At 37.1% G+C, this 26,909-nt stretch overlaps 1 protein-coding gene and 1 pseudogene across 5 annotated transcripts in view; one reads left to right on the top strand and one right to left on the bottom strand.

Annotated features, from left to right (window-relative positions):
• The window catches only part of Hnrnpr (heterogeneous nuclear ribonucleoprotein R), a 35,213-nt gene extending 18,931 nt beyond the window's left edge, over positions 1-16,282 (top strand). For 4 of the 5 annotated variants that reach the window (XM_026781942.1, XM_026781939.1, XM_026781940.1 and 1 more), the window contains 6 exons: positions 1,674-1,850; positions 3,760-3,895; positions 6,999-7,213; positions 10,699-10,848; positions 14,758-14,879; positions 15,003-16,282. In XM_026781942.1, the coding sequence (XP_026637743.1) occupies positions 1,674-1,850; positions 3,760-3,895; positions 6,999-7,213; positions 10,699-10,848; positions 14,758-14,879; positions 15,003-15,615 (1,413 nt within the window). In that variant the 3' untranslated portion in view covers positions 15,616-16,282. The remainder of the gene's footprint in view (positions 1-1,673; positions 1,851-3,759; positions 3,896-6,998; positions 7,214-10,698; positions 10,849-14,757; positions 14,880-15,002) is intronic. The other variant, XM_005353016.3, reaches the window with a different exon arrangement.
• LOC113456678 lies at positions 5,817-5,934 on the bottom strand (annotated as a pseudogene).
• Positions 16,283-26,909: the final 10,627 nt, after the last annotated feature.

Here is a 26,909-nt window from a genome sequence, read left to right as displayed (position 1 = left end):
CTAGGCAAGAATAAACGATGTGCCACCAGGCATGACCATTAATAATATTTTTGCTTTCTTACTTGCAGTGCTAGGGATTGAACCAAGGACCTTTCTTGTTTGAAGGAGACACACTCTATCATTGAGCTATCTACCCAGCCCCAGTGATATTTTCCACATCTTTCTGAGTACTCTTGTTTCTTTGTTATCTATGCTTTGGTCATTGTTCAGAATTTAAAGTATTGCTGTAGATGAGTTTGTAGATAGCAAATGTCTCTCATGTAAATATTAGTTTATTGTTTCATATTTGTGGCTTATAAATGTTACATCAAAAGCTAGTTTTTGACCTGGGCATGTCATGCACATCTCTAATACCCAGTACTGAGGAGGCAGAGGCAGGTGGATCTCTAAGTTGGAAACCAGCCTAGCCTACAAAGAGAGTTCCAGGACAATCAGTGCTACACAGAGGAACCTGTCTTGGAAAAAAAAAAAGGACAACAGAAAATTTGTTTTAATGTTGATGTTGGAGAAACTTCAAATTTTTGGTGTAAATGCTGACTTATTTTTACTTTAATGTTTTTGTTATTTTATGACTTAGCTTTGTAATTTTATTTTTTCTTTGTTATAATTAAAGAATAACATGACTTCTTGTTTTTTTTTTTTTGTTGTTGTTTTTTTTTTTTTTTTTGTTTTTTTTTTTTTGACGTCTTTAAATGGTAAAAAAGGAATTTTTTCCTTACCTTACAATTAAATGTGCTTGCCAAACAGGGTAGGTACTTAGGAAGGTGGCTGAAGGAAAAGGGTTATTTAAGCACAGGAGTTGGAGGCTGGCCTGGGCAACATAATGATGCCTCATTTTCAAATAATTTGCCTTATAAAGGAATAGACCAAAGACAAGAATTTTTTTGGAAACTATTAAGGTTGCTTTTTAAATAATGACGATTTTAGTATTGAGAAAACTCAATGAAAGCCTGGTCAATTTCGTATTAAACTATTATTTATGAAAATGATGAGTGTTAGTGGGGGATGGCGGTTGCCTTTAATCCCAGCGCAAGGAAATTAGAGGTAGTTGGGTCTCTGTGAGTTCAAGGCCAGCCTGGTCTGCAGAGGGAGTTCCAGGACAGCCTGGACTGTTACGATGTTGTTTCAAAAAACAAACAAAATGAGTGTTGTATTTTTAGAAGGTACAGACTAGCTTTTTCTTTAATTCTTTCTTCTAAATAGTATCTCACTGTATAGACCAAGCTGGCCTATAACTCACAGAGATCTTTGAAGTTATTAGTACAGATTTTTGCAACTATCAGTTTTCATTTTATTTATAGACTTAACTTCTGTTGATAACCTTAAGGCTTTTTTGTGTTTGTTTTATTTAATTTTAGTTTTTCAAGACAAGGTTTTTCTGTATAACAGCGCTGGGTGTTCTGGAACTTGCTTTGTAGACCAGGCTGACCTCTAATTCACAGAGATCCACCAGCCTCTGCCTCTTGGGTGCTGGGATTAAAGGAGTGTTCCAACACACCTACCTGACTTCAAGGTTACAGTAAAAGTTCATATTTACTCTAAGATGACCGCTAGATTCAAATTATCTTTTTCCTACCTTAAATACTTTAGCTTTTATCCCCTAGCAAAAGACAGAAATTCTGCCTCTAAATGAAATACTTATGTTGGGTTCTAACAAGGAAGTTTTATTTCAGGTCTTTGTAGGTAAAATCCCAAGAGACTTATATGAGGATGAGTTGGTACCCCTTTTTGAGAAGGCTGGTCCTATCTGGGATCTACGCCTCATGATGGATCCACTTTCTGGTCAGAACAGAGGATATGCGTTTATCACCTTCTGTGGGAAGGAAGCTGCCCAGGAAGCAGTTAAGCTGGTATGTGATCAATACCCACTGTCCAAGTCCTTAACTGTCTGAGAAAATAAACTTCAGTTCAAAAACATATGCAGTTAACATGGTTTCATTTTCTTTAGTTTCTGCTTTTAATATCTTTATATTGACTGAGTTGGTATGTGATCTTTGCTTTATTCTTCCTGATTAATATTCTAAATTAACTAACAGATTGGTTAGTTAACTTAGCAATAAAAAAAACTCATCAGGTTTTTTTTATTTAGTATAAAGCTAATTCAGATTTTTCTTTTAGATAAAAATGTCAGTTCTTGCTGTCAGACTTTAGGCTTGGCGCTAAGTATAATGGAGGCTAAGATGGTTCTGCAGAACATAACTAGATGACAATGACTTTTTTAGGACTTGGTTTAGGAAATAGTGTGAATCTGTTTTGTGTCACAATCCCGCTATACCATTAAAAAATTGTATTCTAAGTCTGACCTCTTTTGCTGTGTAATAGCCTTTTACTGTTTTCTTTTTAAAGATTTATTTATTTATTATGTATACAACATTCTGCCTCCATGTATGCCCACACACCAGAGGAGGGCTCCAGATCTCATTACAGATAAGGTTGTGAACCACCATGTGGTTGCTGGGAATTGAACTCAGGACCTCTGGAAGAGCAGCCAGTGCTCTTAACCACTGAGCCATCTCTCCAGCCCCTACTGTTTTCTTTTTATCCAGGGCTTGTTCCCATTTGTGCTTATTAAAGCAGCAGTTAGTTTTGCAGGTGACTTGTATTCTTACTGTATGAAGGTGATTCTATCAGTGTGTTAAAGTAATAGTGTCAGTGTTCCAGACATCTGAGGGCATATGCTAAAGGCTAGAGCAGTTCTTGTTCTTTTAGCACAGCTGTATCCTATCCATCAAATGCTTTGGTTTCATTAGTGAGGTCTGAATTAGTTCTTTTCTTGATTGGCCCGGGTTTTAATTTTTCTGGTAGATTTTTCTCTTTAAATTTGTTTATTTAATATTAAGACAATTTCAGTCATTATTTTCTCGTTTTTGGTAGTTTATGTGTGACTTTTAAATCATCTTTTTTAGTAAACTAATGGTAAATAATGTTAAAACATAAGAAACTAAAATTTATTTAAGAATCCATCACTATAGTGAGTTTAAATAAAACATTTTTATTCATAAAGTTTTGAAAGTATTTTGGTAGTTTACAACTATTTAGAATTGAGGTTTGTATACAGTGTGAAACTCAAGGGTTCCTAATTGTTCCTTTTTACATATTATTGCCTTTTTTTTTTTTTTTTTGGTTTTTCGAGACAGGGTTTCTCTGTGGCTTTGGAGCCTGTCCTGGAACTAGCTCTGTAGACCAGGCTGGTCTCGAACTCACAGAGATCCGCCTGCCTCTGCCTCCCGAGTGCTGGGATTAAAGGCATGCGCCACCATCGCCCGGCTACATATTATTGCTTTGACTATTGCTTATTTGATTCTAATTTTATTCTCAAGGACTCTGAATAGTTTTAGGTATTCCTTCTGAGAGTCTCTGGAAAAGAATTTTCAGGTAGATAAAATTGAAATATGTAGCCAGTCTAGTGGTGGTACATGCCTTTAATCCCAGCACTTGGGAGGTAGAGAGAGGCAGTTAGGTCTACAGAGTGATTTCCAGGGCTACATAGAGAAACCCTATCTCACCCCCCCCAAGAAAAATATTCAATGTTAAAATGAATAATATCCTTGAGCCCCTTTGATATGGATGAATAGTAAAGGTTACAAAACCACGCTGTAACTGGAGTTTGTAACAAGTTTAAAACACACACTCATATCTCTGCAAGTTTTAGGGAGCTTGGTGAGTATTTGACCTTAAGTTGTGGGGCTCTTTAGATTAATATCAGTTGTCCTCAGTTGTGGGTGGTTTGGGGGTCTCTGGTTCTTTTCTTCTTTGCAGTGTGACAGCTATGAGATTCGCCCTGGTAAACACTTGGGAGTGTGCATTTCTGTGGCAAACAACAGACTTTTTGTTGGATCCATTCCAAAGAATAAGACTAAAGAAAACATTCTGGAAGAGTTCAGTAAAGTCACAGGTAAAACAAAAATGAATATAGAATTTGGTTTGTGTTAATCTCTTGTATTATTTATAAATAAAGCGTTGTCCTCAAAGGAGATAATACCGTAAACTAAGAAAGACTCTTATATCCGAATTGCTTCCTTTCTGCTTTAATAATGGTTGGACTAAATGTGTCTTAAGTATTCATGATTTCATCTAATTTCCTTTTCATTTTGTCTCTGTCGAAGCTTGGTTTTTGGCATAGCCTTTAATCTCTAGTCCTCAAGTTAAAGCTTTTTCCTCCAGTAGTTTTAGTATTAGGGAGAAGAGACTTCTCATTTCTTCCTGTTGACCTATTTTTAATTTTTTAAAGATTCCAATTCATGCATTTGGTTGAGAAGTATATTTTACATCACAGATCCACATAATTAAATAAAAATAACCAGTCATGCATAGGGGTTCATGCTTGTATTCCTCGAACTTGGATGTTAGGAGTTTGTCAGCAGAACTAACCCAAGGATAGTCTGGGATATATGAAGCCCTACCTTAGAAACAAAACAGAAGACTTTATAATATGAAAGAATTGAGTAAAACTGTATTTTGATTCATTACAAAAGATTCATCTTATTTTCTATTCCATTTCACTTGTTATGTGGGTGTTGGGGTTTTGAACTCAGGTCCTCTTGCTTTCACAGCAAGCACTCAAACCTACTGAGCCATTTTCTTAGGCAGCATTTCACTTTTTAAAAATATCTATCCTTCCTATCTATCTAAGCTATCTATCTATCTATCTATCTATCTATCTATCTATCTATCTATCTATCTATCTATCTATCTATCTATCTATTTTTGAGCTAGTCTCTAGCCTTAGCAGGCTATGTAGACATGGGTGGCCTTGAATTTACAGAGATTTAGCAGCCTCTATCTCTGCCTCTGCCTCTGGAATGGTGGAATTCAAGAAGTGTGCCACCATGCCTGGTCCACATTCCAGCTTTTAAATGTTGAGATGGACCAGTGAGATGGCTCATCTGGTAAAGGTGTGCTTGCTACAGGCCTTATGGTTTGAATTCAGTCTCCAGAGTACACAAATTGACAGGAGAGAACCCACTCATGACAGTTGTTCTTGACTTCCACAGATGCATCCTGGCATAGGAGCATCTGCTGGTATGCCCGCAGGCATGCTCTGTTTCTCTCTCTGTCTCTTCTCTCTCCCCATCCTCTCTCTTACACATATGAGAGAAAGAAAGGAAGAAATAATATTAGATTATGATGTGAAAACACTATTTTAAGTTCATAGTCTCCTCTTATAAAAACTATATTCCTTTGTATTTTTGTCACCCAGTCATACTGTCTTTTCCCTTTACTTGAAGCTGTCAATACTCTGATTTCACCCTTTCTTTAACCTGAAGGTTGCCAATTCTCCCTCTTCTGTCCTAAATTGATTTGCTCATTGTACTTTTAAAATCTATATAGATGTCCAATCTAAGGCCAGACTCCAGTTATCCAGAATAGAGCTGGATCTTTTCTTCAGACCTTCTGCTCGCTCTGAAACCTCGATTTCCAGTGCTCATTTTGTGTTAGTCAATTGCTTTATTGACTATTTATATAGCAGTTCCTTTCTGTCCATGTCCTTCTACTTAATTTCTCCAGCATGTACTTATTAAACTACCTGCTAAACATTGGGATACAGTGGTGAATAAGAAAGCTATTCTTTGCTGTTCTTTGCCTTTATAGGGCCTACATTTGGGAAGAGACTTAAGACCAAAAAATTAAAGAGAAATATTTCCAGATTGTAGGAAAATACTATAAAAGGGAAAATACAGAGTATTTAACTACAAAATATCTAATATCTGTTTCCATGGTTAGCATTTCTGATAAGATGTTATTTCAGTCAAACCTGAAAACTCAAGTATACTGCTTACAAAGAACAGAGTACATTCCAAAAGAGTAACATGTATCAAGTGTCTCAGTCAAGAAATAACTTTTTTTAAAAGACTGTATATATGTTGTTAGTCCCAAGGGTCACTTCTGTCCCTGTCAAGGGGAATGCTAACCTTCTCTCCTTCCATAAAACTCAAGAAATAACTTGTTCTATTAAAGTAACTGATAGGAAGCTAATGTTTGTTTAAAGATAATTTAAAGCACAATTATATGAGAAAGTAGACAGGATTCTATTAGACCATGTAAGAAGTTTGTATTTTATTGTATACATAATAAGAAGGTATTTGAAAGTCTTATGCATGGAATTTTATTGCATACAGAATGAAAAGGTGTTTGGATGTATTATGCATGGAATAACAGATGTTTCATCTTTACAGAGTGCTTTTTCTATTGTACTGTAGATAAGGGCTTAGAGCTTAGCAGGATTAGTAGTATGTTAGAGAGAAGCATGGACCAGGGCAGTAGTGAGGTGGGAGAAAATAAATGTGATGGATTTGGACCGTAGAGATGAAATAAAGGGGGTGAGTATTATTTTTTGACTGGCTTGAGGACTTAGCTGATAATGGATGATTGTTTATTAGGTAGGGAAAATAGATTTTCGGTGTAGGTGTGCTGTGTTGGATATGTGAAATTTGTCCAAGACATTTTAAGCAGCTCATCCACCTTGGTCTCAGAGAAATCTAGACTAGAAAAAACTTGAAGCATTTGTTTATAAGGGTGTATAAAGTACTTGGCTAGCTCATATGACCTAGACAGTAAAGGAAAGGACTAAGCTTAGAGGGATTAGACACAGATAATTGCTGATCATCTTTTTTCATGATAAAAATAGTAGCTATTTGGTTGGGTACAAGGAAAGTTTCTTGTGTTTTGTTTGCTTTTTGTCTGATTAGTTGTTGAAAGTTCTCTTGCATTTATGTGAGTAATTGGAGTCTTGAGGTCCTGATAGTGCCTTTATAAATTATGAAGTCATGTTTTATCATTAATTGCAAAACTTCATAGTTGAATCTACTTTGAGAACTATAAAATTAATAGAGAATACGTAATACTGTCCTGAACCCTGCATTGAATAATGCTGATCTAATGTTTACTACTGTGAGGCTTCAATTTTTTTTTTTTTTTTGCTCATTGGCAAGTGGATTTAGGTCTGCCTAATCGCTAGACGTGTGGTGGATGCTTTTGGCTTATATATCTGGCTGTTGGTTTAACAGAGGGTTTGGTGGACGTTATTCTCTATCATCAACCCGATGACAAAAAGAAGAATCGGGGGTTCTGCTTCCTTGAATATGAGGATCACAAGTCAGCAGCACAAGCCAGACGCCGGCTGATGAGTGGAAAAGTAAAAGTGTGGGGAAATGTAGTTACAGTTGAATGGGCTGACCCTGTGGAAGAACCAGATCCAGAAGTCATGGCTAAGGTAAATACAGCTGCTTGGGGCTGGGAGTAGGTTACCATTTTAGTTTCATAGTCAAAGCTCAAACTTTGTGCATGTGAAAGTAAATACAAATTGCTCTTTACTATAATTGTTTAGAAAAGCAAAAAGTCTGTCTAAGACAAAGCCTGGGCCGGGCGGTGGTTGCGCACGCCTTTAATCCCAGCACTCGGAAGGCAGAGGCAGGCGGATCTCTGTGAGTTCCAGGCCAGCCTGGTCTACAAGAGCTAGTGCCAGGACAGGCTCCAAAGCTACAGAGAAACCCTGTCTCGGAAAAAACTAAAAAAAAAAAAAAAAAAAAGACAAAGCCTGTCTTAGCTTCTGGTTAATTTCCTCCAGATCAGATATGTCAAAAGAACTGAAGTCCAGTTTCTTCAAACAAGTATTTTATATACACTGAGCATTTATTTAATGTTAGCACCATGAAAAATAGCAATACATTGGCCAAAAGTAGTATTTTTTTTTTTTCTCCATTTTTGGACAATTTCCCTATTTAGCTCAGACTGACCTGGAACTCACTGTGTAGCCCAGGTCAGCCTTTTTTTTTTCCTTATGTGTATTGGCATTTTGCCTGCGTGTGTGTGTGTGTTATATCCCCTGCATTTGGGGTTACAGTCAGCCATGAGCTGCCAGGTCCTCTGGAAGAGCAGCCAGTGCTCTTAACCACTGAGCCCCTCCCAGGTCAGCTTCTAACTCAGTCCTCTTACCCAGACTTCTGAGTGCTGGTAGTATAGACACATAGGCACAAACCAGCTCACGCTATGATTTTTGTTACATTAATGTGAATTGTGCCTTGTTTATATTTATAGTTAACTTATTTTAGTATATCCAGTCTCCCCCCCCCCCCCCATGAAAAAGATGCTTGTTGATATCTGATCGTGGCAAAATAGACTCGACAGATCCTACAAAGAGCCAGTCTCAATTTCCTCATTGTCAGATCTTTGCTTGGGGGTCCTGGTTCTTAGACTATAATTTTTGGATGACTCTTGGGACTGAAGGGCATTCATCTGCTGCTTGCAGTGAGTTTGTGTATTTCAGTTATGGCTCTTTCCTCGGGGGCAACTTTATTAATGACTATAAATTTGTGTTTGGATATTCATGACTGAATTTTTTGTTTGTTTGTTTGTTTGAGCTTCCCCCCACCCCAGTTATTCCAGATTTTAAAGAGGCAGATGTCCCCCTCTGTCTAGTTTGTAGACTCTGGTCTCTATTAGTATGGTGTAGTATCTTTGTATGCAAAAAATGTTGAGGGATTGATCAGAGGTGATCCAGAGAGGCTCTCAAGAGTTCTGCTTTCTGTTTTTTTGTCTTACATTCCTTGAGTAGATGAGTATCCAGGAAACGGAGTAGGAATCTAAAATAGTCCTGGTTGTCTGGTCAAATGTCCATCTGCCTGCCTGCCTGCCTGCCTGCCTGCCTTCCTTCCTTCCTCTTGCTTAATTTCAGTCTTCGTTGTTTCTTCTAGTATATTGTGGCTTTGTGTTAACTACTGAACCTTGGATGACTTGTGTTTTATTTGGGCTGGATAAATGTCTTAAACTACACTGTAGCTTTGACTACCTATACACACAAAGCAAATCCTCTTCTGTTTTTTTTTTTAATAAAAATATCTAAAAAAAAAAGGTGTATTATGCATTTGGAATGCTAAAATTTCTCAGAGGTCTCAAGACAGAACTAGTAATTTTGCTTTACACTGAATCTTGCTAAACTTCCAATTGGAAGTTCAAAATAAACCCCCCGACCTCACCACCCCCACCAGAAAACGGTGAAATTTTAACCTTATAACTGTTGTTTTCTGCTTCAAAATAGGGTTTAGAAGCCCTGGGCTCCACCCCCAATACCAAATAAAAATGGGTATGGTAGTAGTATACTTGGTAGGTAAAGCTATTAAGGTAAGAAGCTTAGGCTGTTGTTGGCCACATAGGTAGTTTTGAGACCCTGTCTTAAACAAAAGAAACCTCCCAAAATTCATGAAAAATGAAAAGGCTTCAGAGTGGTAAGGAAGCCTCTGTTAACTTGGAATTGAGTCAAATCGAGATCTTGCTTCCTTTCTAACTTAAAGCTTATGTGTTTTTGTTTTTGGTTTTTTTTTTTTTTTTGTTTTTCGAGACAGGGTTTCTCTGTGGCTTTGGAGCCTGTCCTGGAACTAGCTCTGTAGACCAGGCTGGTCTCGAACTCACAGAGATCTGCCTGCCTCTGCCTCCCGAGTGCTGGGATTAAAGGCGTGCGCCACCACCGCCCGGCTTTAAGTTTTTAATATCCATAGTATACTCAGCTGTAGATAGACATTGGATTGTTTCTGATCTTCTGTTATAAGTATAGTAAGAATGTACTGTGTGTGTTGATATAGGGCAAATATATTGTAGGATAGATACTTAGGGGAAAATTATAGTCTAAAGGTAAATGCAATTATTAAGATAGTCTCATGCTTTCCTCTGTAGCAGGTGTCCCTCATACCTGACAAAATAGTATGTGATCAAACTTATATTTTTGTTTAGTGCTGTAGGTGGTTTGTTTCTTACTAACTTTGTGTTTGAATGTTTAATATATGAGGAGTTAACATGTATTTCTGTATCAATCATGTCATGAATTTTACTTATTTTTCTGTTCATTTGTTGAGCTTTTTCTTATTTTCTGATGGTTTGATGTCTCTGTGATGTAAGTTGTAAATTTCTTTTCCATATTAATAATCTGTCTTCTGACTTTGTTTATGATGGCTTTGCCGTATAACCCTGTTCTTAGTAGTTAGTATCATTCCTTCATTTGGGTTCTAGATTTTAAGTCATAAAAGGATGCTCAACACCATGTGACTTTTAAAACTTAATTTTTGAGATTGTATTATTTCCTCCTTCCCTGACACCAATACTTTATAAAGCAATCCCCTCTTGGTTTCCTCTGATATACAACCCCCACATTACTATTTTACACTTCTGATCTGTTTATCTTGGTATATGGTGTGTAATATAGACTTTCTTTTTTTTCTCCATTAATGCTACTCTACTCTAAATGATTTAAGCTTTGTAGTTTGTTTCTAGATTTTGTTCTTTCTCCTCAGCCCAAGTAAGTCTTTGCTTGTATAGTTTTTAAATGAATATTAACAGCTTTAGGAGTGAAATGGATAAACTTTTTTTGAGGGGTACTTAGAAATTATGATAAATTTGCGAATTAGTAATGATAATTATGTGTTGGTGCCTAATAGATTTTGCTCAGTGATGACTATTTTGATGAGAAGGCAGGAGCCAACAGTTTGTATAACTTGGTTGCTTTTTAAAAAGCCTTAGTAAAGTAGTAGCTAATGCAAAAATCATTTCTTAATGTTTCTCAGACTTTCTATGACTGTACTTTTAGACTTGGTAGTTTAGAGTTGAAAAGCCTAAATAAAGCCTATGCCATGAATACAGAAGTAGTATTTTAAGGTTTAAACTAAAATTTAGTAGTGCCAATTTTGTGTATTTATTTATTGCTGTTAGGTGAAAGTTTTATTTGTGAGAAACTTGGCTACTACGGTGACTGAAGAAATATTAGAAAAGTCATTTTCTGAATTTGGGAAACTGGAGAGAGTGAAGAAGTTGAAAGATTATGCGTTTGTTCATTTTGAAGACAGAGGAGCTGCTGTCAAGGTAGGAGCTTTGCTGGTTTTGTTTTTTTCTTCCTTTTTTAACTATTTGTTTTCAGAATTGGTAGACACATAAAATACTTACGTATTTTTTTTCTTTCAAAGTCACAAAGTTTCTCTATGTGGCTCTGACTGTTCTAGAACTAGCTCTGTGGACCAGGCTGTCCTTGAACTCGCAGAGATCCACCTGCCTTTGCCTCCCCAGTGCTGGGATTAAAGACATGCTCCACCACTGCCTGGCTAAGATTTTTTTTTAAGTTATTAGTTAATTAATTTATAAGGGTATATCTGTGTTGAGGGCATGTGCAAATGTGAGTATACAGATGCTCAGAGAAGTCCAGAAGAGGGTGCTGAGTTCACTGGAGTTGGAGTTACAGGTGGTTGTGAACTACCCAGTGAGGGAACCAAACTTGGTTCCTCTGGAAGGACATTATACTCTCCTAACCTGAGCCAGCTGTACAGCCCCATAAAGTAACTTTTTAAAGTGGAAATAAAGTTGGTGTTTGTATGTTGGAGTTTGTATGTTGAGTGGTTGTGTGTTTGTTACTGCAGTCTGAACCCAGAGCCTCATACATGAGGCAAGTGCTTTTCCTCTGAGCCACACCTAGTTATAGTCTTCACAATTTAGCCAAACTTTGAACTGTTAAAAATAACTAATAGTGTAACCAGGTGGTTACACTTTAATCCCAACACTCCGGAGACAGGTAGTTGGACCTCCAAGTTTGAGTCATCCTGGTCTACAGAAGCAAGTTCCATGAACAGCCAGAGCTACACAGAGAGACCCTGTCTCAAAAAGTATGATGTACTGTGTAATATCAGTTAACTCTTCATTTCTGTTGTATTTATTTTTGTTTTTTGAGATAGGGTTTCTCTGTGTAGCCCTGGCAGACCTGGAACTCACCATTTAGAACAAATCAGCTTTGAACTCACGGAGGAGTACACACCTGCCTCTGCACTCCCAAGTGCTGGGATCAAAGGCATACACCACAGCCCCAGCTCTTAATGGGTGAAACCTTCATTTTCTTATTCTCGTCTCTTTCCTTAAGCAGGAAAATCAAAACTACTTCTGTATTCTTTTCTTTGATTGTTTGTTTGTTTTAATATGATCAGGCCAATGGGTCCAAAATACTAAGTAACTCAAACATTTTTTTTTTTCCAAATTCTCTGTTGATGGTTGTCTTAGTTAGGGTTTCTGTTGCTGTGATATAACAGCATGACCAAAGCAACTTGGGGAAGAAAGGGATTATATCATTTCAAACTTATAGTTCATCATCCAGGGACAGGAACTCAAGTGGAGGATTGCTGCTTATTGGCTTGGTCAGCCTGCTCTTTCTTTTTTTCTTTCTCTCCCTCTTTTCTCTTTATTCTTTTTCTTTCTTTCTTTTTTGTTGGTTTTTGAGACAGGGTCTCTCTGTACCTCGGGTTGTCCTGGAGCTCACTCTGTCAACCAGGCTGGACTTTGAGTTCAACTTAAAGGGCTTTATCTGCCTACTTGTGGGCCACCACCACCTGGCAGCCTGCTTTGCTGCTTTCTTATAGTACCTAGGACCACCAGGCCAGGAGTAGCACCTTCCACAGGGAACTGGACTATCTCATAGGAAAATACTTCACAGATTTAACCACAGGCTAAACTGGTGAGAAATTTTCTCAGTTGAGATTCCCTCTTTCTAGACAGATGATTAACATATGCTGACATAGCACAGTAGTTTGCTGTTAATTTCTGATTTGAACATTTGTCCTCCTAGGCTGCTGCTTTGAAGTAGGACTTATAGAATCATTGACTACTACAGGGCTTTGCTTGTGTGCTTTCTTCTTATTTTTATAGTACTGATAATCAAACATCGCACCCCAAGCATTAGACCTTAACTCTGTCTCTGAGTTCTAGTATAGCATTAATCACTTTGCTTTCTGCTGGAGTCTGTTGAAATATTGATTATAAAATTCATAGTAAGTGTGCAGTAGTTTTCTAATGTTTGGCTTCTTAAATTTCTATGGTAAAGAACATGCTTGATAAATTTATATAATACTTATGAATATTGTATTTGATTTGGTACTAAATAATTGGTTGAGTTAGCAGGAAATATTTGCAAGAACTCAATATATATAAGACCTGGTAGGATAATTCGTTAAAGAAGCTTGTGAAATTAAAAAATTTCTAATCTAGGAACTGGGAAGAATTCTGGATGGTCAGGGCAGATAGAACATAGGTGTTTCGTTCTCTTGTTTATAGACGTTAACAATATTTGTGTTTGTGCTGTGCTGGTGGACATCAGACTCACATTTAGGCATGGGTTTTACTCCTTAGCTACAAGCCCTGAAGCAGGAAGATAATAAGTTGCTTTAATTGAAGCAGTCCTGTGGCTTATTGGTAGAATCTGCCTAGCATGTGCAAGGCTCTGGGTTTGATATCCAGCACTTTAAAAAATAAATGTGGTTTTCTGAGCATTTGATAGTCAAAAGAAGGTGAATTTCTGTAGAATTCGTGGCCTGCCTGGTGTACATAGTTCCAGGCTAGATAGAGAAACTCTTTAAATAATGAAATGGCAGATGGAGATGGTGACTCACGCCTGGGTAGGCTAGTATTAAATCCCTGTAAATTCAAGGCCATCCTGGATTACAGGGTGAGTTCCAGGACAGGAGCTGCACAGAGAAACCCTGAGGAGGGGGGTGGAGAGGGAGAGAGGGAGGGAGGAAGGGAGAAAAAAGAAGAAGCAATGGTTTTGGAGAAGGAGAGGGAAGGAGAGAGAGAAAGAACAAGCAATGGTTTTTGCTTTCTTGGTGGTTGTTTAAGGCTCTTACATTTGGTTTAGGCACAGTAAGTCCTGTGTTAGATGTGAGGGAAAATCAGACTTAGTGTCTTCCTAAATTTCACAGATAACCTTTTCATTTCCCATCCATGAAACGTCTGTCCAAGACTTGAATGTTAAATACCACATCTTTATTGAGATCTGAAGAGTTAGTTTTTTTCTGTTGTGTATTGATGCTAGCATTTTCCCTGGGTGTGAATTGCTTCAAGAATGAATTATTTAGGGGCTGGAGAGATGGTGCTTCGCTATTAAGAATATTGTCTGTTCTTTCAGAGGACTCAGGTTCAATTCCCAGCACCCACATGACAGCTCACAGCTGTCTGTAACTCCAGCTAAAGGAATTTTGACACCCTCATACAGGCCAAACACCAATGGCAATAAAATAAAAATAAGCAATTAAGAAAAAAAGAATTATTTGGAATTAAGGAGTTTGGGTAAACGCAGCTTTTTTTTTTTTTTTTAAAGAAAACCCTTTGTTTTATGTGTATGGGTGTTTCATCTACGTGTGTGTATATGTTCTACATGTGTACCTGGTGCCCTCAGAGTTCAGAAGAGAGCATCAAATCCTCTGGAACTGGAGTTAGGGATGGTTGTGAGCTGCCATGTAGGTGCTGGCAATCAAACCTGGGTCCTCTGCAAGAGCAGCAAGTACTCTTTACTGCTGAGCCATCTTTCCAGATTTTTTCACCTCCTAAAATATAATATTAGAATATTGCTTTTTGTTCTCAATAATAATTTATGTGTAAGGCATAAGATGAAAGAAAGATATTTTTGGCTAGACTGCTCTTGCAAGTTAAATGTTTACTAAGTAAAATGTTTTGTAGAGGCAGTGATAAGTTTATGCCTTTTGAAGATTTAAAAACATTTTTAGTGTGTAGGTATTTTGCTTGCATGTATGTCTCTGCATGACATACATGCATACCATCCACGGAAACTAGAAAGGGGTGCCACATCGTTTGGAACTGGTGATATAGATTCCATATTGGTGCTTAAAATTTAGCCCAGAGTTCTCAAACCTTACCCACTGAGCCATCTCTCAAGTTCCCTATTTATATTACATTTTAAAATACTGTTTCTTATACAATAAACTTTCTTTTGTAATTTAGGCTATGGATGAAATGAATGGAAAAGAAATAGAAGGGGAAGAAATTGAAATTGTCTTAGCTAAGCCACCAGACAAGAAAAGGAAAGAGCGCCAAGCTGCTAGACAGGCCTCCAGAAGCACTGCGTGAGTTTATATTTTACTATTTGAACAGAGAATATGGTGGTAACAAGCTCAGATAATAAAGGCAGTATGAACGTTGAAGTAAACTAACTTGTTGTTCCTTTTCTCCCTTCCCTCCATTGCTAGGTATGAAGATTATTATTATCACCCTCCTCCCCGAATGCCACCTCCAATGAGAGGTCGAGGTCGTGGTGGAGGGAGAGGTGGATATGGCTACCCTCCAGATTATTATGGCTATGAAGACTACTATGATGATTACTATGGTTATGATTATCACGACTATCGTGGAGGCTATGACGATCCCTACTACGGCTATGATGATGGCTATGCAGTAAGAGGAAGAGGAGGAGGAAGGGGAGGGCGAGGTGCTCCACCACCACCAAGGGGGCGGGGAGCACCACCTCCAAGAGGTAGAGCTGGCTATTCACAGAGGGGGGCACCTTTGGGACCACCAAGAGGCTCAAGGGGTGGCAGAGGGGGTCCTGCACAACAGCAGAGAGGCCGTGGTTCTCGTGGAGCTCGGGGCAATCGAGGGGGCAATGTAGGAGGCAAGAGAAAGGCAGATGGGTACAACCAGCCTGATTCCAAACGTCGTCAGACCAACAACCAACAGAACTGGGGTTCCCAACCCATCGCTCAGCAGCCGCTTCAGCAAGGTGGTGACTATTCCGGTAACTATGGTTACAATAATGACAACCAAGAATTTTATCAGGATACTTATGGGCAACAGTGGAAATAGACAAGTGAGGGCTTGAAAACGATACTGGCAAGATACGATTGGCTCTAGATCTACATTCTTCAAAACAAAATTGGCTTAACTGTTTCATCTTTAAGTAGCAGTTTGCTGCCATTTGTATTCAGCTGAAGAAATCACTATTGTGTATATACTCAAGTCTTTTTATTTTTCTTCTTTTCTAAATGCTCTTGGACATTATTGGGCTTGCAGAGTTCCCTTATTCTGGGGTCACAATGCTTTTATCGTTCCAGGCTTCATTTTAGCTTCAGAACAAACTGTTAAATCATGATTTTGCAGAACCTTTGGTTTGGACAGTTCCGTTTTTTTGGATTTGGAATAGATTACATAGGAGTATGAAGTATGCTGTAAATAAAAGTACAAGCTAGTGCTTTGTCTTAGTAGTTTTAAGAAATTAAAGCAAACAGATTTAAGTTTCCTTGTATTGAAAATAACCTATGACTGTATGTTTTGCATTCCTAGAAGCAGGTTAACTGTGTTTTTAAATTGTTATAACTTCACATCTTTTTGAAATCTACCCTACAAAATTTGTTTGGCTTAAACGTCAAAGCCGTGACAATTTGTTCTTTGATGTGATTGTATTTCCAATTTCTTGTTCATGTAAGATTTCAATAAAACTCAAAAATCTATTCAAAACATTACCTATTTCAAATTCAATTGTGTCCTAAAACATTATTTTATTCGTAATCCTTGAAGGAATACTGTTTTCAAAGTAGAACTGCCTATGTGAGTGATCAAATTCATGAAAAATTTCTTGTCTATTCCATCATGTATTGTGGATATCAGATTTGAGGATTATTCTAAATTCACATATTCCAAATAGCATTTCATTGATTGGTGTTCTCTCTTAATCTCTTCTAATTTTGAAATTTTATCCTTAAAACAAAACAGACTCAAAAAAAAGGTTTTTGAACAGGTATTGGATAATTTTCATTAAAGCAAAATGGAACTGGGGAAGCAGACTACATTTTATTTGACCCACAATATATCCAATCAAGAATATTTTGTGACTGAAGATCTTATTGGCTGGATAAGTAGATACAAATACAGAGAAAACTTAGTATTGTGGCATCACTTGCACCATGGATTAAACTTCAGCACCCCTACTTTAGTTACTTAGGACCACGATTTCTATCGCTGAGTACCCTTGCTTTGGGAAGCAGTCATGCCTTAGAAGAGGCTTTTAAATACCATGTAGTTGTGTCTCTGGCTTTCTGCTAAATTCTCTTTATTTTTAAATTTTTATTATGTCTACTGGCTAAATTTTTGCTGACCAAATAATAGCATTATCTATTTCCTTGTTTCTTTTAGAAATTAATTTATTCTAATGATTTTTTGCTAAATGAAAAGAACAGAAGAATTAAATTTTCTATTTGAAATTTTTTTCCTTTTTGGTGCTGGGACTTGAACCCAGAGCTTTGCACATGTGCAACCACTGAGCTGAATCTCTAATCCCCCTAAAATGTTTTAAATTATAAACCACTGGGGAATTAAAATGGACTCCCTCATTTTATGCTTTGTTCTTGTTTGGTGTCTTTTGTGGTCACAGTTTTAGGTATCAGAATCACATGCCATTTAATTCCTTGTCAGCACAGTCAACCATAGTTGCAGTTTCCTGACTTCATTTTAAATTTTAAAAATTAACAATTGCTGATGAGAGCCAAATACCACATTTTTTCAAAGTTTATTTATATAGGACAATAATTTAACAGGCTTTAAATAGTCTTATTTTGTAGAAATTGATAAAGGAATTATGTGGCCTGTTGTAGTTATAAGTTAACATGGGTGTTACTTGGTAAGGTTTACAGTCCAGTTTTTAATTTTGCTTATGCCCATGTATATACATAAAGACAGCAGATATTCTTTAGATGCTGCCTTTAAACTTTGAAAATATAATTCAAAACCTCGAGTGTAAATTAGACTTAAATCACTTTTTTTTCTTGGAAAGAAAAAAATGTACAAGTAAAAATTTCATTGCTAGTATTTTTTTAAATACGTGTTACAGGCTAGAAAGGTGGCCCAGCAAGTGCTGTCAGGCCTAACTCTGTGAGTGTGACACACAGCTTCACACACAATTAATTGATTTTAAAAATATTTAACTAGATATTAGTCATAAAATTAGGAAAGTGATTCTGAAAAAGCAGTTCATTGTGCTTCTGCCAATAACCCTAAAATACAAAGTTTAGCAAATACAGTGAAGTTCAAGTTCCATTTCAAAACCCTTTATATATTCTATTTCGAATTTTAAGTGGGCACTTTATTTTCTGTCCCTTTCACTAATTAAAAATATATCTACAGAGATTTCCTTTAATCTTTGCTTTAAAAGTTTTTCTTAAAAATCAATGACCCCATTTAAAAAAAATTTGTTTTAGAGCTTTTCCTATTTGATGTCATAGTGTAGTCATAGTTATGCCTTGGCAGTCAACAAAAACCAGTGCTCACCTTGTCATGGGCATCGGACAAATGTCAATCAAGGAACTTTGTAGATTTGCAGTAGGGAATTTTATTTATTTGTTTATTTATAAGTAAATAGTCACAGATTATGAATTCTGAGGCATTTGACCTCCTATTTGTCTACTTTTCGATATATTTTTTTTTCTCCCCAACCTAGTTAATGAAGCATTATTTATGAGCCTGTCAGACTAAATGTTAGGAAGTAATACCTATATTGAGGTAGGCCTCTTTGTAGGTACCCTCCTGACATTAACGAGTATATTCCTTCCCCATAATGGAATGCTAATTTTTATTTGATCACTCATTTATAGCAGTTGTTTAAATGTGTATATTTATATGAAGCCGTTATAATTAAAAGCAAAAAGTTCTAATAAGTTGCCAGATTTCTAATTAAATTCAGACTTACCTGATCAAAAAAGAAAAAGAAAATTAATTATGGTTTTAAAGTTCTTTTTTTTAAAAAAAAATAGCAGATTTGTGTTTTATTTTTCTTAGTTGCAGAGATTATTCTGCAAAAGAAAGCCCAATGCTTTCTCCTAGTTAGAGATCATTTTTCTTAGGATATGAACCGTCATACAAAGGTTAGCATGCATCAAAATATGTATTTTAAATTATAGGAGAGAAGGGACATAAAATTCCACTCCTATCATAAAGCCTTATAAAATTATTCTTGAAACTCATTACATCATTTGCCTCCTGCCCATTGAATATAATCATACCTATGTTTTATTAATTGTGTATTATTTGTAAAACCAAACCCTTCCAGTAAATACTTGCTATAAGGCTATTCCTTGTTTGTTCTAAAGACTTAAAAATTTATTTTAAGTTTGCCTTTCGAAGTCTACCTTTCAAAGACAATCTACCTGTACTGAGCTGTTCTCAGGACAGTTGGCTGTACTTGCTGTTTGCGCTGCTCTCTGATTTGCAATTTCCTAAGTGAGCAGTGAAGAGAAAGCCTTATAGAAAGACTGCACTGGAACTGTGAATGTGTTTCTGTTTCTCTAAAATGGGAGCTTCTGTTAACTTAGGGTAGAGTTCTGAGTACGCCAGTGCTCAGGTGACTGCTGGACAGTGCAAAAGAACAGATACACGAACCAAACATGTTTACTTTTGCATTAGAAGTTGGTTGCTCAGGTCTTAACTTTTGAAATGCAAACATCAAGTTTTTAAAAAATTAGTATTGGTTAGTAATTTCATATTAATATTTAATTTGAAGTAGCTATTGGTACTCTTTCTGGAGATTTTTTCTTTTTAAAAAATCATGTTTATATGTATATATATATGTTACTGTTGTAATTTTGAGGTTACCAGAAGCTCTGGCTTTGTTTTGGTTTTGCTTTTTTATCATTTTCAGATGTTGTCCAGAAATCTGCAAGTGTTCTTTTCCTGTTTTAACTCCTTCCTTTTATCACCTGACTATCAGGGAAGCGAGGTTGAGGCTGCCCTGACCTGACATGTCATGATGTCGACTTGCTAGGTGGGGTTCGCTGGGGACCATAACCAGTGGAATTGTTGGTAAGAACTTTTTTTTCCTATTTCTTTTCTTTTCCTTTTTTTTTTTTTAAATTCATTAGTGGGAATTGTGGGAAAATGCTGCCCATATCTTATAAGTAGGCAATTATGTTGGCCTTATAGAAAAATAAAGATTTTAAATAGAATTTGTATTCTCAATAGGAACATATAATAAGAACTTCACTCATTCTTAGATTAGTAGATCGGCTGGAAAGACCTACAGATGTTAATTAATGAAATATTCCCCGTTATAACTTAGAAAATAGATACTTTACAATCTAGAACATCTATTGAAGCATTCACATTTTATTTTACTGTGATTTTAGTCTCTTTGTTGTCTATTATATTTTTATTGTGTGAGTTAGCATATTAGCATGTAGGGAGATTTGTGCACAAATTTTTATTGAAAATTTAATAGACTGGAGGGTTTAAACAGTATACTGTATATTTTTATTAAACTTTTTAAAGTTTTATCAATTTAATACAAAAAGGTATTGGCTTAAAGATACATTGATAATGGTAATTTGGGATCCATAGGAAATTTATATGGCTAAAGTCTTAAGACCTTGAATGTTAACAAAAACATAAAAGTAGAGTGGAGGATGTAGCTCAGTGAGAGCTCATACTTATATGTTTGAAGCATTAAGTTCAGTCCTCAGCAGCTAGCTGTTCTAAATAAAACAAAAACGTTATAAGCCTGTCAACTGACAAGATTTGTAAATACTGCTATAACTAATACTCAAAATACTAGATGATTGCTAAAGTAAAATTCTGTACTGTATGTGATGGTGCTCCACCTTAATTCCAGCACTGGGGGAGTCTGTAGAGGAAGATTGTGAGCTCCAGTTCATTCTAGGTAAGGCAATGAGAATTTGCATCAGTGGTGGAGCGCTTGCCTAGAATTCCTAAGAATCTAGGTCAATACCTAGTAGCACAAAAAATTTCCTTAGGCAGCAACAAAAACTTATCCCAGCTTATACTCAGGGAATTTCATGGTGATTAAATATAAATTGAGAGAAATCGATTTAATAACTAGACAAAAATAATTTCAATAAAATTTTTATCACAAATTAAATATAATTATTTAAGTCAGAAGAACTGTCTCGTTATTCTTGTGGAGCTTAACCTTCTGTTGGCAGTATCAGTACAGACAGAATCTGGTAGGTGTTACACATGTGCTAGTCAGTGTTGTAAGTGTAATTCTTAGCTCTCACTTTACTGTAGAGTGGCTAGCTGAGTATCACAAATGAAGTCATACAGAATAACTAGCAATTTCAAGGTTGGGTTCAAGTTTTGTTTCTTTGTGCACATTTTATGCATGTTGTGTGAGTGCTAGAAAACAATCAGGTGTAGAACTTGAATGCTTGCACTAAAAAAGCATGGTTCTTGTGAACATTGTTGGTATTAGAAACACTCAGTTTGATGAATTTGTGTAAGTTAAGAGAAATAAAGAGAGCAGATTTATTAACCTTATGCATTTATAACAAAATACACTTAATGGGACCAGAAAGAGAAGGAGGCTATGAAAGAACACTTAAATTGCTCAAATAAGGGCTTCCATTTCATGTAGCAGCTGTTTCAGAATCCTAGAACATTGTCTATTTTGATTTCTCACAGGTAAAGGCCAAAAGACAGCCAAAGAAATTTCTCTGGCCTGCTAAAGAATATAGAATTGTACTTTAAAGAATCACTACAGTGTTTAGAGTTACATTCTCTGGCTATTTTTAGAATTGAACTGAAAATGCCTACAGACACTAGATTCCTTGTGTGCATACAGTAACATGAGCTATGTCCAAATTGGGAAATTTGCAAGACATTTTCCATTTAATCATTTTAAGAAAAACCTGCTTTTGGTACAGTGTTCATGTACCATAACTGTATTGGAATATTTGTACAATGTTAATATTTTTAATAAAATTTAACATGTTCAAAATGTTGTGTTGGTGATTTGGGCTGGGGTATCATGGATTCAGCTGTGCAAAGCAGACTTCATTAGCTGTTAAATTCAGGTTTTTATAGGAAACAGGCATTCTTCCCAAATCCAGTACTAACCTGTTTGAATAAAGCTAGTCAATGAGTAGCAATGTAGTTACTTGTACTGAGTTCCTGAGTACAGCTCTTCCTGGAGGGTACTTAGAATACCTCGGATCAGACCTGGACTGAATATCTCAGGCAGGAATGTTCATTACAGTCTGCCACCAGAGTTTTTCTGAGGAAATTTAACAACCACATTAGAATTGATCTTAAGATCAATTCGAAACATCTATATGGTGTTTTCAGTATGATTTTTAGGCCTTGAGCCTGTAATAAGATGTACCACAAAGAGAGGTGGCAAGAGGAGGGGGTGTTTGACAGCTGTGTTGTCAGGTTGGGTGTGTAGTTGAGAATGCTGCCAGTGAGCAGGAAGTTCCATGTGAAGAGTTCTCTGTGTCTTCAAGTAAGTTTAGTTTCTGTTTTCATACAGCTCCCATTCTCTTGCAGGTTACCTTGATATGGCCAGTTCTCTTCTGTTATTTTCCTTGAGGATATACTCATCCTCACCAATGGTAAAGGTGGAAGTTCTGGAGTTCACAAGGGAGATTTACTTGAAGCCTTACGGTCATTCTTCTTTGTACTGTGCCATTAATATAAAAAAAGATATCTCTTGAGTGAAGATAGGTGATAAGTGTAGTTATAAGATGAGAACTATAGAGCCTTCCCTGCAATCACTGGTTTTCAGTTTACCCTTTTGTTCTTTTTCTGTTAGTTCCCAAGTTAAAAGATCACTCAGTGAGGCAGGATGGACTGTTAGAAAAACAGACATAACCGAAGCTCTTGCAGATGTTTTCATAGGGAGGGCAGAGGCCAGGCAGGTTTGGTGCCAGGCCCTATCCTGCATAACTCTGAGATCAGATGTGGGCCACATTTACTCTGGGATGTCTGTAGGTCTGGGATGTCTGACTTCATTTAGTTCATTTGTAAAAATATTTTCCTGTGCAGTTGTATTATTGACGTAGAAGAATATCTTGCACCTATATCTATCAAAATACTGCTTTTCTGTTTAGAAATTTCAGAAAAATTAGGACTATGTATAAATATTTCTCACAAGAGACCCTGTTTTTTAATATTTTTTATGTATACAATATTCTGTCTACATGTATGCCTGCAGGCCAGAAGAGGGCACCAGACCTCATTACAGATGGTTGTGAGCCACCATGTGGTTGCTGGGAATTGAACTCAGGACCTTTGGAAGGGCAAGCAATACTTTTAACCTCTGAGCCATGTCTCCAGCCCCAAAACCCTATTTTTTTCAACTAATTTGCAATTCCCAGATAGAGACCTAATTTTTATTTAAACATAAATTTAAATATGTAGCCCTTGAACTCAGATCTGTCAGCTGCCTTCCAAGTGCTGAGATTAAAAGCACTATGCCTAACCCCAGAAGGTGACTATTAGGGCGTGATTGTTAATAGGGCCGGGCTCCTTGATAATGCTTCAGCATTGAGAGGATTTCTGTGCACAAATCCCTGGGTTTACTTCCCAGCATGATGGGGGAAATAAGAGACTAATAAGTCATGAAATCATACAGTTAGATTCATGACCTGTCTAACTGAGGCTTACCTGGGCAGCCTGCTCAGTGTCTATATCAAAACAATTTAAAGTTTACAGCTTCATTCTTTTCAAATCACATGAGTTGATCATCTGAAAACTCAGCTCCACAGCTGCAGCACCATTGGGAAGGGCTCAGCCTAGAGTTCCTAGCTATGCAGAGGGGAAAGTAGGGTCCTGAATGGAAAGGGACTGCGTCATTTGAGGTCTCATAATAGTCCCCAGAGGGCTTTGTCTCTGCCATGGAGATTAGTTTTATGCTATGCCAAGAATCCTGTAAGTCTGGAAATATCAGTTCTTTAGATTTTTTAATAGATTAAACAAAATATTATAATTCAAGAACTTTTTATTTTCTGTTTAAAATTTTGGGCTTTAGGAGCTGGAGAGATGGCTCAGTGGTCAAGAGCACTGGCTGTTCTTTCAGAGGACCCATGTTCAATTCTCAGTACCCACATGGCAGCTCACAACTGTCTGTAACTCCAGTTCCAAGAGATCTGATACCTTCATACCAATACATATAAAATAAATAAGTTATTTTCTTTTTAAATTGGGCTTTAAAAGGAAGTATGTTTTTCATTGCTCAAAACGTTATCCTAACAAGTCCTGTCATTGAACCTGTAATAATGGGGCTTATTTATTTGGCTTTTGTTAAAATACCTCAGTTGGTTTGATCAGAAGAACTTAAATCCCCTCCCAGCAAATCATGGTAAAACTCAAAGATTTTGAGCCAGGCAGTATTGGCACACACCTTTAATCCTAGCACTCAAAGGCGGAGACAGATCTCTGAGTTCAAGGTCAGCTTGTTGGTCTAGAGTGAGCTCTAGGACAGATAGGACTACCCTATAGTAGTTGTACAGAGAAATCCTGTAATAAAAAGCAAAACAAAATGCATTGGTGTGCCTCCTGGTTGGCAGCAAAGTCCTGTTGGTGCAGTGTTCTGGAAGCTACGCCAGAAGGATCAAAGTCTGAGGCTATACAGGGAGACTGCACCCTTCAGACACAAAGAATAGTAAATTTTGCTGCTGAATTTCATGTTGATGTTGTGAAGAGTAATGTGGTTGTGTTCATGCATTGAAATTACTTGTTTGGTTTTTCTAAATGGAAAAAGTGCTGAATGAACCCATTTGTTGTATATATCAAAATGATGACTGTGTCATTCCAGCTACACTAGAAATTGGGCAGGAGGATTAACATTTTGAAGCCAGTTTGAGCAATATATAAAGACTGCTTCTTAAAGCCCTTAGAAGGAACAGTGGGGGTAATTAACTGGAGTTGTTCAGGTCCAGTCCATCACTCCTCAAACTAATGTGTATGGAAGCCTCTTAGTTTTCCAATTTTCTTTCTCAGACTCCCATTTCTCACTCTAGTGATGGACTTCTGGTTGATTTTTCTGTCTTGACCTCCTTATTGATGGGGTTTTGTTGAGGTGATTTATTAGCTCTGAGGTGAGGCAAGAATCTTCTGTTTCATCATCTAGGTGATGCCAGGGTCATCATTGTCTCACATTTCAGGGACTTAACAAAAGAAGGCCTTAGTAGAGGAACTACCAACAAGTCATTGATGGGTGTTATTTTTGTATTTGTTTTTTGAGGCAGAGTTTCTCTGTAGCTCTGGCTGTCCTGTAATTTGTAGACCAGGCTGGCCTTGATCTTAAAGACTAGCCTGCCTCTGCTAGGACCATAAGTGTGTGCTACCACTCCCAGCTTACTATTATTTAAAGTCTTATTTTGTAGCCCTGGCTGGCCTGAGCTCATTGTGTGTATATTATTCTGGCTTCAAAATCACAAATATCAGCCTGATCCTGAGAGTTGATCCTGAGTTATTTTATTCATCCATTCATTCATTCATTCATTTGTTGTTTTTTAAAGACTATGGTCAAGTTTTTAGAACTTGGTTGTAAAGGCTTTGGTTTGCCATCTAGCAACACAAAACACTGTGGTAAAAGACTTCAGTAGTGCTTGGAGTGCCAAGGAGAGGGGATAAGGAAATAGATGAGACAATTTTAATAGTTTTAGGGGTTGTTAGAAAATAAGACCACTAAGGCAGAGTCACTGCATGTTGTTTAGGTGTGGGGTCAGGAGCCAGGCTCAGGAGTTACTGAAGGTGGTCAAGACTTAGAACAGGGATGTTGACTGGTTAACAGGAAGATGAGTGCTTGCAGGTTGGTTGTTGATAAGATCTGTCTTTGACCCTAAAAGAGGCAGAGCAGAATAAAGCTGACTAAAGGGGAAACAAATACTCTGTTTCCTTTTCATGGCAAGTATTTTTTAGTTCTATGAACCACCCTCTGCTAAGTGGATGTTTTACAGGACGGGAAGGTAGGTTTTGTATATAAGCAACTCAGAGATGGAAGGTAAGTAAAAAGTATTTGTAGCTAGTGGCCACCAGCCTTCTAAATATTTGAAGTGGCAAAACTGAAAAGTGCACCTTGACTCCCAAGTACACCTGTACTTTTATTTTGATATGGGTATAGCCTAGGCTGGATTTGAACTAGCCCCGTAGCATAGACTGGCTTTGAACACTGATCATTCTGCCTCCAGTTCTGAAGCCCTGAAGTCACAGGCATGAGCCACTCTATACCATTGCACAGCTTTAAGGTACTAGATTAGAAGTAAACAAGAAGTAAATAATAAATTTTATATATACTTTATATTGTATGCATACTAAAGCAACCCTAATTCAAATTTAAAGTGAAAAGGCTAGGGATATGATTAAGTGGTAGAATACATGCTTGATACCATATACAATCCTTAGAGCCTATCTTAGCACCAAAGAAAGATGAAGAAAACAGGTAAAGTAGTTCTATCATTTACTTTAGCTGGACATGGTGGCTCATGCCTTTAATTCAGACACTCAGGAGGCAGAGGCAGGTGGATCTCTGTGAGTTCAAGACTAGCCTGATCTACAGAGCAAGTGTCAAGACAGCCATGGATACACAGAGAAACCTTGTCTTGAAAAAAATAGTTCAAAGTATCATTAGATTTTGGTCTATAAGAAACCAGTTTGGGGCTGGAAATGTCACTCATCGGCAGAGTTTGTCTAATGTACACAAGGCTAGGGTTTGATTAATAAACCCAAGAAAAAACAAGGGAAAAAAGGAAGCTCTTTTTTCCTAGGCAAGTGGCAAGCTTATAATTGATTTGGAAAAGAAAGCTCCTTTCTATCTTTCTGTCTGTCTGTCTGTCTGTCTATCTATCTATCTATCTATCTATCAATCAATCTATCAATCTATCAGGCCTCTGTGTCTGTGTACCACATGAGTTCCTAATACCCTTGGGTCCTCCGGGATAGGAGGATTTTTGGGAGCCAACATGGGGGTGCAGGGAATCAAGCTCTGGTCCTTGAAGAGCAGTCAGTGCCTTTTATTGCTGAACCATCTCTGCAGTTTGGAAAGCTCTTTTCTAAGCGATTTAAACGTTTGAAAATACTTATTTTTATTCCTGAGTTCTTATTTAGTCTTATAAAGTTCATTAAATTGTACCATCATATTCAAGTTCAGTCTTCAGTTTTAAAGGATGTAAAAGGTTGCTAAAGGACTTGTTTATGTGTGAATGTATAAAATAAAGCCAGACTTGCTTGTGTATGCTTCTGATCCCAGCTCTAGGGAGGCAGAGACAGAAGGTTAACACAAATTCAAGGCCACCCAACCTGGGATAAGCAGTGAACTACTAACTCAAGGAAAACAAACCAGTAACAAAATAGAATTACATAATAAGCTAAAAATT

The sequence above is a fragment of the Microtus ochrogaster genome, chromosome 10 (assembly GCF_000317375.1).
Source record: "Microtus ochrogaster isolate Prairie Vole_2 chromosome 10, MicOch1.0, whole genome shotgun sequence".
Taxonomy (NCBI): domain Eukaryota; kingdom Metazoa; phylum Chordata; class Mammalia; order Rodentia; family Cricetidae; genus Microtus; species Microtus ochrogaster.
Note: the sequence above shows the minus strand (reverse complement) of the source record. Positions and strands in the feature narration are given on the sequence as shown.